The sequence below is a fragment of the Umbelopsis ramanniana genome, assembly GCF_025399195.1.
Source record: "Umbelopsis ramanniana AG unplaced genomic scaffold K450scaffold_34, whole genome shotgun sequence".
NCBI classification, from domain to species: domain Eukaryota; kingdom Fungi; phylum Mucoromycota; class Umbelopsidomycetes; order Umbelopsidales; family Umbelopsidaceae; genus Umbelopsis; species Umbelopsis ramanniana.
Window position 1 is genome coordinate 115,106 of NW_026252120.1, and position 15,684 is coordinate 130,789.

Genomic DNA, 15,684 nt, shown 5'->3' on the forward strand with positions numbered 1-15,684 from the left:
TGTGCATCTCGGAATGCTAAGGAATAATTGAATTTGGGCATTTCTCCGAGCAAGTCTTTCATTCGTGTGCTACGGCATTACTCAAGCATCTCCGATTTAGACGGTCTGTCGGCCACGCTCAAGACCACTTCGTCCTTTTCTAAGCTTCGTCACATGGGCCACCGTATTACTGGATAGCCTGTGTACCAATTACCACATGCCTTCTTCCCTTTCTATGCTCACTGCATCACGGCCTGAACGCTCCCACTACAACCTTCTATGAAATGAAATTATGTAATCGAGTACGGAGATCCTCGGATTGCGTATACCTATAGAATGGGGTTGCTTATACTTTTCTAACAAATACATTCTGTCCTTCCACAGTAGATGTAAGGTCTTTTATCGACATCAGTGAAATAAATAGCAAGATGTTTAGTAAAGCAAGCTTGAGGGCGTATCAACCGTGTTATTCGGAAGCAAATCGTCTCTGTGCACCAATATTATGTTATGCCCTTGCCCTCGGTGTAATAGGTACATAATGTGGGGTAACACAAATTGATTACAAGCTACTACAACTTCGGCAAGTATTAGAGAGAAAATAAAAATGTATCTATGGAGATGCATCAAGGCAGGCCGGATAGACCTTCAAGAGTAGCATCGGTGGCTGGAATTTGTCTTGTATGATAGCGTTTAAGAAAAAGAAAGCAAATTTTTGTTTTCTACCAACGCTGTTGATATGAACGAGAATCTCTAGTCGGCATCGTTGAATAGTGCTGCATTTTTCCCATCATCGTCTTCACTTTCTGCGCCATCTGAATTGCTCTGCTCATCAAAGAAATGACTGAATTTGGATTCCTCGACGTCTTCTGTAATGGATGGCTTTCTATTAGGTCTGTTGTCGTCCTCGATCTCATCATCAGCGTGTGGATAGATTAAGTTTCCAAACTCAGCGCTCTCATGCATGATCGCTGTGGCAGTCGCCAAAGTATCATCGTCAACACCAGTAGGAGTGCGAGTTCTGCCAGATTGAATGTCTTGTTTAATAAGCCGTCGGCCACACTCAGGAACCAGAACTTGCTGTAAGTATTCTATAGGGTCTTGAGGGGAAGACTTCGCTGGTGTCAACTTTCCAGACTCGATTAGTAGCGTCGACAGCACTTTCATGATCCGATGTGAACCCTCTGCACCATAATATCCGGGCTGTGAGAAAAGTTAGTCAATGCCGAATATCCACAAGCTTGTGAAATCTAGGAAGCAAAACAATACCAGAGTGGACTCGAAGCGTTCCAAAACCTTGAGCGTGCTCCGCGCTTTGTTCTTGCCAAACTCTTCATAAGCTGCCATAACATTTTGATGAAATACGCTTGATATCTTTCCATTGATAATGTCTTCCATCTCGTCCATAAATAAAAAAATCCGCTCCTCCAATTCGTCAAAGTTTATATTCATGTAATAGCCTTTTTGAATGCCTTGTGGGATCATAATCTGTTCCTTCTTGTGCATTCGGCAAAAAAGATATCTCTCTCTGTTGGAAGCTGAAACTCGATTTTTGGAATATCGTGGTCGTATAAGTAATTGCATTGATGATGTCTGAGATTCATCCACATTGGGTGCTGAGCTGTCGTTGTTAGCCAATTCATCCACTGCCTGCTGTTCAGCATCATCATCTGTTGCGAGAACTTTAGCTAACGCATCCTCCAGTGATTTAGACAAGGGCTTCTCAAGGACTTGGTGACAATACGGGCATTTTAGAGCTGTACCAAAGATTGGGAAAAAAAGAAATGCGTCAGTGGGGAGAATATGTATAATTCATGACATGCAAATTGTCCATACTATTCGCGTTGTCTGATGTGTGATCCAAGGCTGAAACACTGGTCAGTCTTGCCTTGATTTCATCAATACTTTTCAACGATTCATTTTCCTTTCTACGACGGCTTTTCCTAGGCTTCGGTAGACTGAGGACATCTGTGCGTATAGTTGTTGAAACTCCAAAGGGATTTAATGGCTTGACTTTGCGTGGGAGTGATGCAGCAAACAGATCTTTTGTTTGCTCCTGACTAGCACTTGCTAAAGACCCCATGGACTTTTTCTTGAGGTAGGATAATGCTCGAACATTGCCGCTTGAGGACGGTACCTTGGTTGTCGGTAACTCAGACATATGCGAAGACGACGTGGAAAGCTTTAATGATTTGGTCTTTGGCGTTGACGGCTTGTAGTCGCTCTCCAATTTTGTGTTCTTCTTTGTTTCTGTATGGCTTTCTGAGAGTTGCAGCCGACTGCCATGCCTCTGTGATTCCGCATTCTCGCTTGGACGCTTTCTTTTGGAGCTCATGACAGAAGGTGGTACTTTCGAGCTTGCTTGAAAATCATCAAAGTCATCATCAAAAGAGCGAAAGGAGGTCTCTTTACTTGAACTGTTTTTCAGTGATCCTGACTGCATCCGCCGTGGATCTCCTTGGCGAATATGATGTCTATTGGTTAAATTGCTCATGAGGGAGGGGTGTTTAGGTGGGCTACTGCTGGAAACGTTCGTGCTTGTGACTGCGTAGGTGCAGCCAAGTTGACCTGGCTTTGCATTATAGTGAGGTACACTCGCACGGTACATTACAAGACATAGGTGGTATATAAATCAGTTTATGTTACATCAATAACTAAAGATCCTCTAAGATTTGCTTAACAGATCGATCTTCTGTACAAGCTCCACAATTTGGCTGCGATACATTTCCTTCACGTCCGATATATCAGCCCGTAATTCTTCCACTTGCTCCGTTCTCTCTCCAAGCATCTCCAACGCAGCATGATATCTAGAATAGTAGTTTAGATACTGTTTGAATCAGTTTTAATACAGAATTTGCATCGCGCCTCACCTTTGATTAAGCTCTTCGTGTTCAGCCTTCAACTTGTCCGCAGTCTTCGACTCTTCACGCCTTTGAAAATTGTGTTAAAGAAATGTTTCAAGCTACTTTAGGGAAGGATCGCCCATTACTTACAATTTATCTACATCGTGTGACAATTTGACTAGCTCTTCGGCGAGTTCATCTAGTTGGAGAACAAATGTCAATGTGGCGTGCTCCAAATGGGTCTAGCATTCAGGTTGAATAGGCTTACCTCTTGATTGCGCGGATTGCTGAGCTTGCACTTGATACAATTGATTTTGACCCTCAAGCTGCCTGATTGTAGCATTTAAACGTTCGATAACAATAGTTGGAGGGCCAGCTGAGCTGGAGACGGGTCCCATGTGAGGACTGCTATCGAAACTAGATCGGTTACTGGTTGCTGGACTCGATTGGTCAAAGGCTAATCGATTCGCTCGTGACTCGTCTGTATTTTCATTGACCCAGTTTGCTACAAATGAATTTTGGCGTTTGCTACGCCCGAGCGGAGAGGCCAAAGAAGTGGCTCGAAGCCGCTCTTGACGAGCTATTTCCTCCCATTTTTCTTTAGCTTCTTCTAACTGCTGCGCTGCCGTCTGCTCATATCGTCGTCGCTCATCATCCAATGACCTGGAGTGTTGTTCATCCATCATCTTCAAGTCGTTTTCCAATCCAGATAGCTTTTTCGCCATATCGGCGCTGGCCACTTTCTCTGCAGCCAATTGCTTCTCGCTGGCATCAAGTCGCTGTTGTAGGTCCTGAATTTGCTGTTGTAGTTTTTCCACTCTTTCACTCTGAAGATGTGCGATCAGTTACCGTCCATACTTCGCCTCTTCATACTTTGGCACTTACATATTGTGACACGGAAACTTCGAGTTGAGCCTCGTTGGCCGCCGATTGTGTGTGGGATGCTTTAGCCTCTTCCAGCTCCGATGAAAACCTTGGTGAAACAGTATTAGTTCCTGAATTCTCTATGCTACTCAGTCGCAATCTCAAGTCAAATCTTACCTCCTTTCCATCTCATCCCGGCTCTTCGTCATCTCGTTGATTTTCGCTTGTAAAACCTCAATTTGCCTCAACAATGGCTGCGTGGAATCATCCATATTAGAATGAACCTCATCAGCATAGGCTTCGGCGGCTTGCAAACGCTGTTGCAATCTCTGAAATGGGAGGTCAGCATGAATGGCTTCATAGATTACAGACGAATTCTGCGACGTTAGCTTACAGCAATGTCTTTTCGCAAGTTGTCTTCGCGATAACCAGCTTTTTCCTCGATCGTTTGAATAGCTATTTGAAGTTCGCGGATATTCTTTTTCAACTTTTCTTCAGTTTCCTCCGCTGTTGATCGAGTCTCGGTCAACTCTTTGTGAAGTCGGTCATTTGCTTTCAATTCTTTTTCTAAAGCTGCTGCATGGGCTGCTGAAGCTTCCATTTCTCCGCTCTCCTTAGCATCCGTCAACTCCTTCTGCACTTGTTCCAGTTGTGCCTACCAGTTCAACGTAGTGTAAGTTAAAAATGGTGTGAGTCAATCGGTAGTTCGAGGTTATCATTCTTACCTGACTGGCTTTCAATTCACTCTTTGTGTCTTCCAGGGTTTTCTCAAGTCGTGCGATCGTCTTTTGTTGTTTATTAGTTGCAATATTTGCGTTTTTCAACGATTCTGTCAATCCATTGATTCAAGATATTAGGTAAATTGATCCATCACGCGCACAATGCTAAATACAATACATACCGCTGTTCTTCTTTTCGGTTTCAGTCATTCTCGCAACTTTTGCATTGGCTTCAATGAGGTCGCTGGAACCCTTCTCTATCTTCTTCTGAAGATCCTGTACACTCTTGTCAGATTCTTGCTTGTCAGCACGCAGCTTTTTCAGAGCATTCATGTGCTTTAGCTCCCTCTTGGATAGCGCCTCTCCTTCTGCCATGAGACCTTGAATCTGAGTATCCTTCCCTGCCAGCTGAGAGCGTAAGTCATCCACCACTTTATTTCCGCTCTTGCTGCTCATGAGTTCGTCGATCTTGGATTTCAAGCGAGAAATTTCTGCGTCGCTTGAATCTTGTAATTGGTGCAATTGTTCGTGCAGTTCAGCATTGGACTTCATGACGCTCAAGACTTGCTCTTCTCGTTGTCGTATAATGGCATTCCATTTTTCGTCTTCATTTGCGCTGGCTGCATTGTCTTCTTTGGGAACTGAAGCTGATGTATCGGGTACCAACACCGTTGCTTCCTCTGTGTCGTTGTCTTCTGGTTCCATGATGGTCTCAGGCTTGTCTTTCTGAATGTCGATACTCTCGGACGGTTTCTCTTCCACATATTCTGTAATTTCTCGTGAAGCTTCATGTTCAGCTGTAGTTTCCGTAGATTCTTCATTCGCCTTAACTTCTACGGTCACTTCGCTGGCTTCATGTTCATTGGGTGTATTGTCCTCCACTGCTGCGCTCGTAGGTTCGGGGAGAGGCTGCGGTGTGGTATCTTCAATTTCGCTGTTTTCCTCTTCTTCCGCTATGGGTATTGTATTATCTTCTGTTTGTTCAGGCTCAGTGCTTTGGGGTTCGTTTTCTTCTCCAACATTTGGTGCATTGTCAGTGGCAGTCGTTTCAGGTTCCGTTTCCGCCTCGCCAGAGGAAATATCTTGTTGTTTGTCTACAATCGCTTGTTCCCCATCCGTTTCCACCAAAGGCTGCTCTCCTTCTTCTGATTTAGAAACATCATCGTCTTTCTCTACCTTCATTTCGCTTGAAGATTTAGCTTGTGAGGTTAAAATAGCATCTTTGGTGGTCGGTTTAGGTGTAGATCGTCCTGAATTCGATGGACTAGACGGCCTTCCCGCCTTTTCCGACATGACTGCCGCTAATCGTGCTGAGAGGTCTGTAGCTGAACGTGATGCCGGTTGGTTGCTGGGGAGCTTTCCTTGGGCGTTGCTTTTAGGAGACTCAGGTGCCTTGGTTGAATCTACCGGTTTCGTAGCGGTTGACGCTTTTGGTCGTTTACGTTGAATAGTTGTCACCATACCACTGTCGGGATCGACATACGTGTCGGTAAATGTTTCTGCGCAAAGGATTGTTAGATTGAAGCAAACTGCGTAGATCTCACCATTTCAAGCTTACCTTCATCTTGGGCATCTCCATTGTTCTTATTTGATAAACCTGTGGCATCCTGATCAAGCAGACTGTCGAATCTAGTCTCGACAGAGGAAATGGCTTGCTTGAAGAACCCTCCCCAGGCATTGGCACTGCCTTGCTTCTGATCGCCACCAAAGAAGCTCATGCTGCCGATTCCAAGGTGAGTGGTTGTCGGAATACGAAAGAGTGATTGTGAATGCAGCTGTAAATTCTTTAGCCTTTATGATCGCTCGCCAGGAGCGGTGAAGAGACACAAACACTGGAATAGACGAAGTACTGCAAAAGCCGAATAAATAGGTTACAAGAGCGCTATTGAAACTTGGTGACACCAAGACTTGCCACGACAACTCCATCCCCACGCAATATAATGGTATTTTGCCTGAAATTGTGAGTGCTGCAGAGTGGCCAGCAAATCTGCTCTGACCGTCGACAAAATGCATCCCTGGTCCATTCCCTCATTTCACACCCATCTTCATCCGTTTGTTCTCATCAAAAGCATCAATTTTTTTTAAAAGAGCATCGTTTTTAGGCTTACTCTACAGAAAATATGTCAGTTGCAATGTTTCTGGTTTTCCAAAGCTTTCGTTACTGATGATAATTCCTTATTTACATTTATGCGCTAACAAGAGAAACAGTGAAGTGTAAAATGAACAACAATCAATGTTATAAATGAGACTTGAACTCCCTAGGAATCATATTTGCAGCGTGCCATAAAGGCGAATATCCCGACTACTAGCACCAATGTAGACGCCATAATGACCGGAAAGAACCTTCCAAGTTCTACTCGGGGTATCCCAAACGCTAAGCTCTTTGGATATATTTACCAGGAATGAGACATTAGACATTTGACCTGGGTTGAGCATTATTTTCTCGAAACCTCGAAGGATTTTAGGTGGCTCTTCCGCACTCTGGGGAAAACCAATATATAATTGAGGAACTTCCGCTCCACCTGTACCTCCGGTATTGGTAATGCTTGCAGAAATTGTGATAGTTTTTCCTTCATTTTGGATTGAAAGATTACTATAGTTAAAGCTGGTGTATGACAAGCCATATCCGAACTCAAAGAGAGGAGTAATGTTTTTAGCATCAAACCATCGGTAGCCGATAAGTAGTCCTTCGCTGTAATTCACTGGTTGGGTTATCGAGGCATGGGCGGCGTAATCAGAAGATTTTCGAGCAATGGTATATGGAAGACGGCCAGATGGATTAATATCACCGAATAGAACATCTGCTATGGAATTACCAGTCTCTTCACCAGGCAACCCAGCATTGATGATGCCCTTGACTTTATCCACCCAGGGCATCAGAACGGCACCAGGCGTATGGATAACCACTACGATATTTTGATTCACTTGTGCAACTGCGTTTATAAGGTCATCTCCTCCATTCCATAGACTAAGATTGAAGCGATCACTTCCTTCGCCAGAATCGGCATTGACGAATACCACAGCTACATCTACAGCACCAGCTACTTGTACAGCTGAAAGCAGACTGTTACTAAGACTACTTTTGATGCGAGTGCTTTTGTTAGCTCGAGATGTAATGCCTTGAATCGGTGTAACAAGATCGAAAAAATAAGACCCTCCAGAGCCCCATCCAGCAGCGATAGTCCCAGTATCACACGGCCCTTCAGTACAACCTCCTGGACCATAAAACGCAGCACCCGCATCAGTACCTATGATTCCAAGGCTCGCAACGTTGCTTAGAGGGAGCACCGCGTCAAGGTTTCTCAATAAGATGGCGGAAGCAGCTCCAATTTCACGGATGGTTTTCTTGTGGCTGTCTTGCACATCAATGAATGGAGCTCTCTGAGGATCTTGAGAGTTAACACCTACAAGTGGGTAATTTTGATCCTGGCCAAACTTGTACCATGTAGCCAGAATTCGCGCAGCCATTGTGTCTATATTCCTTTGCGTAACTAGCCCATTCTGAAGCGATGCCAGTAAACTTGCACCCCAGAAAGTATCAGGACCAGGCATATCCATATCAAGGCCAGCCAGCAAACTTTTAGCCCCGGAGTGAGTTGACCCCCAATCACTCTGGACAAAGCCTTGAAAATTCATTTCTTGTCTCAATATTCGATTTAGTATGTCTTTGTTTTCACAGCCATATACGCCGTTAACCTGATTATAAGAGCACATGACGGAGCCAACATCTGCCTCAATAGCCCTTGCAAATGGCCACGCATAAACTTCGTGAATCGTTCTATCATCAGCGTTTGAGGTTCCCTAAATCTGATGTTATTATTTACTTGCTTTTAAATTTCACTATGAGAAAAAATGTCATTTACAGTTAAGCGGTCTGTTTCCTGTTCATTCAGTATATAATGCTTGGCGGTTGCAATCTGTAATCATATTTCGTTCACTTGTTAGCACAATGGGTAAGATGAAAACTGCTTACTATCAAGATTTTTCTTTTTTTTTAAAAAAAAAAAAAAAAAAATGGACAGGAGAGCGTCTAAAATTACATACTACACCGTAATCTTGAACACCTTGTATTGCGAGCTGGCCCATAATTCCAGTCAAATAGGGGTCTTCGCCGAAGCCTTCCCAATTACGGCCAGCTTCAGGAACACGAGCAAGATTAATATCAGGGCCGAGCTGGACGTTTATACCTTTTCCCCGGAATTCAGAACCTATATCGTGAGCACGTCGAAGAGCCAGGTTGCGATCAAACGTCGCCGCAGTATTAATGCTCGCAATACCACCTGTGACGTTGTATGCAACGCGAACGGCCAAAGGAGAGTCTTGAAGACATAAACCTGGCCAATTTATTCTGGTAATGGCAGCTGTATTGCCTATGCAAAGACCACTTCCAGTACCAGTTCCTAGTGCGACCTTCTCGTCTAGTGTTAAAGTCGATAGAGCTGTATAAGCTTTTTGGTAGGCTTGCTTCCAGGTGATTTGAGCGGCAGCGTGATTAAACGATGCTGTTATGGCTAGAAATATTAGGCATAAATATAGCTTCATATTTGAAGAGGGATAAAAGGATTTTTAAAAGGAAAGTTATGCCAATGCTGAGAGCAAGAATTCTTTTTTCGTTGTCAGCCCTTCCGTGCCACTATATCGCTACAGTTTACAACATATTTGTAACATCACCAAATATAACTGAAGGGATGCAATAGCTTTCGGTGTTCACTAAAAATAATCAAATCATATCCATACATAAGTCTAATTGACCAGAAGAAACATCCATCAGATAACGAAAGTGAGTTAAATACGCAAGAAGGGGGTGCACGGACGAAACGGGGAGACGACCGACGATATTGATACTCCAATGTACGTTTCGTTAATATGAACCTTTCCCGCTTGGTTTCATATTGTTTCTATTTTGTACCTCAATAACACATATCTTTGGTGCCTTAATGTTCTGTTTCTTTAAACATGGCACGTAGCCTATCGTTATGGTGCGAGCTCAACGGAGTCCTAATTTTTTTTTTTTTTTGAATTGACAAAATTCAAAATGTTTCAAAGCACGTTGCCGAATCCACCCCTCTCTCTCGTTTACTAACATGGTCCACGCTCAAGATGTCCCCATTGCCGTCATTGGCGGATCCGGTCTTTACCACCTCGACAACCTCGAAGTTATTGAGGAAGTTAACCCTGAGACTGTAAGTATAGGTTCAATGGTTCGTTGAATGTTGAAGTTTCTGATAACCAACTACTCTATACAACAGCCCTGGGGATTTCCCAGCGACAAAATTATCATTGCTCGCTCTCCCTCCGGATGCAAAATCGCCTTCTTGGCTCGCCATGGCCGCGGTCATTACCTCACTCCCTCCGAGGTACCTAGCCGTGCTAACATTGCCGCTTTGAAGCATCTCGGTGTTAAGGCCATCCTTGCTTTCTCCGCCGTCGGTTCCCTTCGTGAGGAAATCCCCCCCTGCGACTTCGTTCTGCCTGATCAGGTCATCGACAGAACTAAGGGAATCCGCCCATCCACATTCTTTGGTGAAGGTCTTGTTGCTCATGCTATGTTCGCTGACCCCTTCCACGCCGGTTTGGCCGATCTTGTCTATGCCCAGCGTGAAATTCTTGACTTTGGAGCTAAGATCCACAAGAACAAGACAGCCGTCTGCATGGAGGGACCTGCTTTCTCTACCCGCGCTGAGTCACACATGTACCGCGCTTGGGGTGCTGATATCATCAACATGTCTGCTTTGCCCGAAGCCAAGCTTGCTCGTGAAGCTGAAATCGACTACCAAATGGTTTGCATGTCCACTGATTACGACTGCTGGAGAGTTGAAGAGGAGGCTGTTACCGTAGAAACTGTTATGCAAAACATGGTCAACAACGGTTCCAATGCTAAGAAGCTTCTCTTGGCTGTGTTGCCTTCCTTGGAGGAGGCCGTTAGCAAGGATGCCTTGTTGCCCAACTACAAGGGTTCCATGAAGTTCTCTGGCATGACTGCTTCCGAGAAGAGATCCCCTGAAACCGTCAAGAAGTTGGAATATATTCTTCCCGGTTACTACTCATAGATTGTATCATTAATTAGACTACTGCGAGAATAAAGATGCCAATAACTGTATATCCGTATCTTCCATAGCAGCTGACAATTGCATCGTTGATAGAGCCTTTCTATGAATGAGTGTTATGAGATAAGCATATACAAACGTTGTTTGTCCAATCAGCGATGTTATAAATAACGACATTGAACATGTGCTACTACACTGGATTAAAGGAAGACACAGTTGATGCCAGCGCTTTGTTTAGACTCATTTGTATTACCATGTTATCATTATGTTTTTATTTACTAGCTGATAAAAGCTGTACATACTGTCCATTCAATTGGAAATCTTTGGCATAAGAAAGAAAAGTGGTGATGGAATCGCATACACCTGCTCATGTTGCATTACAAAACTATAGTTAAAAAAAAGTTCCTCTGTGGTATTCCCTTATGGATGGGCCCATATATTATCTTTCACAACCGTCAGCGGACCAGCCGCCATAACTCCACATTTGTCGCCACGATACTTTACTGCAATAGGTGAAGGTTCGCTCCCTGGAGATGAGCTTGTCCTTGAGCTTACGTCCAGGTCTGAAAAGTTCATATCTGTACATTCGCTTCCTTCCAAAGATACATTTGCGACGCTGGCCGTTAGCATCCTCAAAGTCTGGTCCAAAGCGTCATCATCGTCTTCTATGTTTGCGTTCGCTCCGGTATCTGTAAGTTTCCATTTGTACATATGATTGGGGCTTGGTAGAGATGTCTCAAAAGTCGAGAAGGAAGACAGATTGGACACCGGTTGCGCGGGATTTGCTTCATACATGTCTTGTCTTGGTGAATTAGCGCTGTTCGCTACCGTAGGGGTGGAAAAGCAGTTGGCGGGCATCATGAAGTGCACAATGTCCAGTGGGCACGGAATGCCACTTGTACCGATAAGCATAGTTTTCTGTCGCTCGGTAAATGCGGGACACATTATTCCGGACCTAACAAGGCGCTCCAAAAGGGTACAGTCAATTTGGACATAATCCTTGGACAAGTGGGTTTTCAAAGATTCTTTGATAGGAAAAGAAAAAATCATTAAGGCGGGATCTTTGGTATGGTGTCAAAAGCCTTTTCACCCACACTTACCAATAGCAAGTTTCAGCATTTCGTAAACATGATCTCTATGTAACGTGGTGATAAGATGGGCTTGATGCCAGGGGTACTTTGTTACCACGGTAATGATATTTTCAAATGGCCTCTCCGCACATTTTCTAGAAAAATGCAGCTGTCAAAGTGTGATGTGTGAGCAACCACAATGGAGTTTAACCAGAAAAGGCTACAATTGACCAAAACCATACCTTGTAGTTTCTGCATACAACAAGGAGAGAGTTGATCTCTTCTCTCGTGACAAATGGTGGGCACGCACCGCTAACATTTCCTCCTGCCGCTGTCGACATAGTACGAAGCACGGACGCATCAGGTGGGATTGCGGTTGTACCAATGAATTTACCGCGCCATTTAGGGAACACAACACGGAGGAACTCTTCCTGTGAACATTCTTGTACCCCTACTATTCTCCCTTTAAGTGGTCGCATGTTACATTGCTCGATCGCACGCTGCATATCGTTGTAGCTCACAAATTCGACATATGCATCGGAGAGTGTTTTTCCAGTAGTTCGATCCATCATGACCTTGACATAGCAGCGTTATTATCATTGTCTAATCTCGATTTTCATGTGATGGTGCCACTTACATGAATTGCCTGGTTGTAAAGGGAAGGGGAAGGGATTTGGAAGCAAGAAAAAAATTTCGCAATGTCTGCTTGAGAGACATCCCAAGGTATATTGCTCAGTTTTACACATGGCCAGTTGCCAGAGGATTGACTAAAGCTCATGCTAGTATTGCCGGTAGTTTGAATGTAGTCACTACCCACTTTTGGTTGATTATATTGAAAAGACATGGTATCTGTAAGTCTTCGAATGCCTGCTGTCTGTTGAGGTCTAGTGGGCACTGGCGAGCATTCGTATGGTGAAGGAGAGCCGCCTAAAGGTAGTAGCTCACTCGTAGCCTAGATGTAACTAATTAGTTGGTTATTCCCTAGTCAACCTTTATGCCCATTTTATCTTACCAAGTCACATTGAGGGCATACGACTGAATACCAATTGCCTCTTTGCAACGCTTCTGTGCGAGACAGCTTTGCACAAGAGGTACAAAGACCATGCATGCAAGGTTTCATGACAGCATTTGCCAAAGCTGTGCGGCATCCAACACACACATTGTAATCGGTAGGCAAAGTCAGCTGAGGAGCTGATCCTCGTCGCATTAAACTCATATACGAAGGCATTTGATGGCGGAAGAAGCTGCTCTCATCATTTGCTACGGAGTGCTTTCGTTGAAACAGGGACGGAGGCTGCCAGTTATCCTTTTGAAAAGGTGGATGAATTGGGGAATTGGGAACTGATTCAAATATATGTCGCAGTTGGTCGCTTCCATCCTGAAACTGTTGCGACACAAAAGCTGGAGTTCTTGCACATAGTTTCGTTGCCTGTATACGATAATAATAATAAAAAAAAAGGCGGGTCAATCATTTTACTTCTGCCGTCATACTGCTTACACAAGAGGCAAATACTGACATGCTCACGTTTCGACTCCATGCCAATAAAATCTGATTCTATTGCCGAAGCTGATGAAGTGCCAAAAGAAGTGTCCATAATGAAGTATACAGGCTATATGCTTTGGTTATAAATATTTTTTGTCAAAGTACGCAGCCGAAATGAACAATATTGGAAAGTCAAAAGTAATATTTAGTGCTTTTATATAAGTTTCATCAAAGATGATGTTTGACAAACACTCAAAGTGATAGTTTAATACGTTTGAAAGGTAAATTGAGTAAATGGGATTTTTCAGCAAACTGTGGTATGAGAGGAGTTTTCTTTAGTGGGCATAATTAATACAGCCCTGTTCATGGCTATTGGTCTGTGCTGGCAGCAAGAATTGCAAGTGTGAGAGAAAGCCGATTCATTTAACCCTAGCTTTAAGAGAATATCTGTGAATGATGGTGGGCTCTGTCATCAAGCCAAAGCTGGCAATTATGAAATTTTAAATTTATTTCGTGGTGTGTCTCATCCGGTATCGCCCCTCATTGACAATACCCCCTTACAGTCATTTCTTTCATTTTTGAAAACCTTGATGACATGCAAGGGGATTCCATTTTCAACATAGAAAAACCGCATGCCAGTTCGGCATTGCTTTTTCTCATTTGTTCCTCCCTGGCTTCAAATTTTTGGCAATGTTACTGAGACCAAGTAGGATGCAAAGCTTGGCCTGTTGCCAAGGGAATTTTCGTTGGCCGATAGGCGCCAGCTGTCGCTTAATCCTCATAACTGACTACTCATGGATATTCACTACGGAGATAATCAAGTTTGCGAGCGGACCGAAATCAGCCTTTCGTAAATTACCCGGGTATTTCAGTCACAGTGGATGGGCTTCCCCTGTGCAGGCGGCACTGAGTCATTTTGAAACAGAGACGGACGATCAATTGTTAATCGGTACATCATTTTTGCGTACTCCGGAAAGGCTATAAGCGAAGACCGCCAAGGTTAAACCACGTGTGCAGCACTCTCGTACACAGTGTTCATGCGCAACGTCGATAAGGTTCCATATCGTAGGAAGCTGTCAACGTGGACAGTCGAATTGATCAATGGAGGCTCGTTTATATACGTCTTTGCACTGATAGACCCATCTCTGCTGGTATCAACCTAAACAACTATCTCCGTTCAAAATTTTTGGTCTGAGGTGAATGGTAAGCAGAGGGAAGCTCAGTCATCAAATCCGGATGGGTTTCACAACGAAGGAACAAAGGTTTTTTTTTTTTTTTCTTTTTCAATATATTTTTTTTCTTTAAACCTCCTGTCGCAGTTACCTCTCTTTTCGTCTTATCCCTTCATACACATTCACTATGTTCAATCGTTTGAGGTCATTATCGAAGCCTCCAAGCCCTGTGGATGACGGTCCTACATGTAGCATTCCTATCTTAGACCCACCGGGCAATATCCCAACTCCAGTATCGTCACTGGATGATACCCAACAAGAGAAAGTATCCCGATTGCGAAAGCACTTTGACGAATACATGTTACCCGAAACCGACGAATACTACGAGAATGAGAAAGGTTTTTTGACTGATAATACGCTGCGCCGCTATCTTCGTGCACGAAAGTGGGATGAGCTGGTATGTTACTAAGCCGATCATGCAGACGCTGTTATAGCCACTTTACTAATTCATTTAATTAGGCTGCTATCAAGATGCTTGAAGCTACCGTTCAATGGAGAAGAACTGAAAAGCCAGAGTGTTACGACCCTGAATACATAAGCCCAGAGGTACGTTGCCACGGGAATTATGATGACCCGGTCGGTTGGTGGTGTGGTGATATTTGGGGGACGGGGAAACGTCGCCGAAATTACCGTGGTCTGGTGTAATCTACAAATTTTTACTTTCATCGACTAATAGAAACCTTTCTAATGAATATAGGCTGAGACCGGTAAAATGTATTTCTCAGGTTTTGATAAGACGGGTCGACCGATTTGGATTATGCGGCCTAGACTGGAAAATTCAAAGAATGCAGAGCGACAAGTCAAGCATATCATCTTCAGTTTGGAGCGGGCTATTAGACTAATGCCTGCTGGAGTAGAAAACATCTCAATCATTGTCGACTTCAAAGACGCATCCAGCGGCCACAGTCCTAGTGTAGCGACTTGTAAGAAATTTTTGGATATCCTCGGTAATCATTATCCAGAGCGGCTTGGAAAAGCGTTTGTGGTTTCAGGTAGGCCGCCGATGATTAATATAGTAAACCCAATTTTGAGTTTGTATTTGTTTGTGTTAACCTCACTATGATTTTTCAGCACCATGGGTCTTCCATGCCACCTTTAAAATTATATCCGTCTTCATGGACCCTGTCACCCTTGCAAAGATCAAATTTGCCATCGACAAGAAGGATGACTCTGAGAAAGAGCGCCAAAAGTCTCAAACTGAGAACGAGTGGGTCTTTTTAGAAGACTACATTGACGTCAACCAGCTGGAATCTGTGTATGGAGGTACTTATAACTTTAAGTACGACTTTGATGTCTATTGGAACGCTTTGTTAGATCACACTGGGCGGCCATATAAAGTGATCCGCTATTAGAATGTGCATTTTTAAAAAAACATTGTTCGAATCTGTTCAAAAAAAAAATTAAAAAAATCATTTAACACACTTTACAAGCGCGAACGAGATTTTTTTGT

General features: G+C 43.7%; 6 protein-coding genes across 6 annotated transcripts; 2 read left to right on the plus strand and 4 right to left on the minus strand.

Moving 5' to 3' along the window:
* Positions 1–729: 729 nt before the first annotated feature.
* K450DRAFT_272512 (uncharacterized protein) lies at positions 730–2,470 on the minus strand (the record flags this gene model as incomplete). Its single annotated transcript, XM_051593051.1, has 3 exons — positions 730–1,179; positions 1,246–1,733; positions 1,813–2,470. The coding sequence occupies 3 exons, from the start codon at positions 2,468–2,470 to the stop codon at positions 730–732; spliced, it is 1,596 nt and encodes a 531-aa protein (XP_051443865.1).
* A 1,749-nt stretch (positions 2,471–4,219) lies between these two features.
* Positions 4,220–6,390, minus strand: K450DRAFT_74085 (uncharacterized protein). Its single transcript, XM_051593835.1, has 3 exons — positions 5,961–6,390; positions 4,409–5,901; positions 4,220–4,338 (listed from the first exon to the last, which is right to left on the minus strand). Exons 1-2 carry the CDS (start codon positions 6,118–6,120, stop codon positions 4,568–4,570), a joined length of 1,494 nt encoding a protein of 497 aa, XP_051443866.1. The 5' UTR covers positions 6,121–6,390; the 3' UTR covers positions 4,220–4,338; positions 4,409–4,567.
* Positions 6,391–6,667: 277 nt separating this feature from the next.
* Positions 6,668–9,170, minus strand: K450DRAFT_294892 (uncharacterized protein; the record flags this gene model as incomplete). Its single annotated transcript, XM_051593607.1, has 4 exons — positions 6,668–8,203; positions 8,266–8,319; positions 8,447–8,820; positions 9,140–9,170. 4 exons carry the CDS (start codon positions 9,168–9,170, stop codon positions 6,668–6,670), a joined length of 1,995 nt encoding a protein of 664 aa, XP_051443867.1.
* Positions 9,171–9,360: 190 nt separating this feature from the next.
* On the plus strand, positions 9,361–10,603 carry K450DRAFT_244881 (uncharacterized protein). Its single transcript, XM_051589655.1, has 2 exons — positions 9,361–9,585; positions 9,652–10,603. Exons 1-2 carry the CDS (start codon positions 9,487–9,489, stop codon positions 10,450–10,452), a joined length of 900 nt encoding a protein of 299 aa, XP_051443868.1. The 5' UTR covers positions 9,361–9,486; the 3' UTR covers positions 10,453–10,603.
* Positions 10,604–10,854: 251 nt separating this feature from the next.
* Positions 10,855–13,114, minus strand: K450DRAFT_281349 (uncharacterized protein; the record flags this gene model as incomplete). The annotated part of the gene is made up of 6 exons (XM_051593394.1): positions 10,855–11,474; positions 11,550–11,688; positions 11,762–12,094; positions 12,157–12,471; positions 12,532–12,948; positions 13,037–13,114. 6 exons carry the CDS (start codon positions 13,112–13,114, stop codon positions 10,870–10,872), a joined length of 1,887 nt encoding a protein of 628 aa, XP_051443869.1. The 3' UTR covers positions 10,855–10,869.
* A 984-nt stretch (positions 13,115–14,098) lies between these two features.
* K450DRAFT_244883 (uncharacterized protein) lies at positions 14,099–15,666 on the plus strand. The gene is made up of 4 exons (XM_051589656.1): positions 14,099–14,631; positions 14,694–14,780; positions 14,932–15,226; positions 15,306–15,666. The coding sequence occupies exons 1-4, from the start codon at positions 14,362–14,364 to the stop codon at positions 15,584–15,586; spliced, it is 933 nt and encodes a 310-aa protein (XP_051443870.1). The 5' UTR covers positions 14,099–14,361; the 3' UTR covers positions 15,587–15,666.
* The last annotated feature ends 18 nt before the right edge of the window (positions 15,667–15,684 follow it).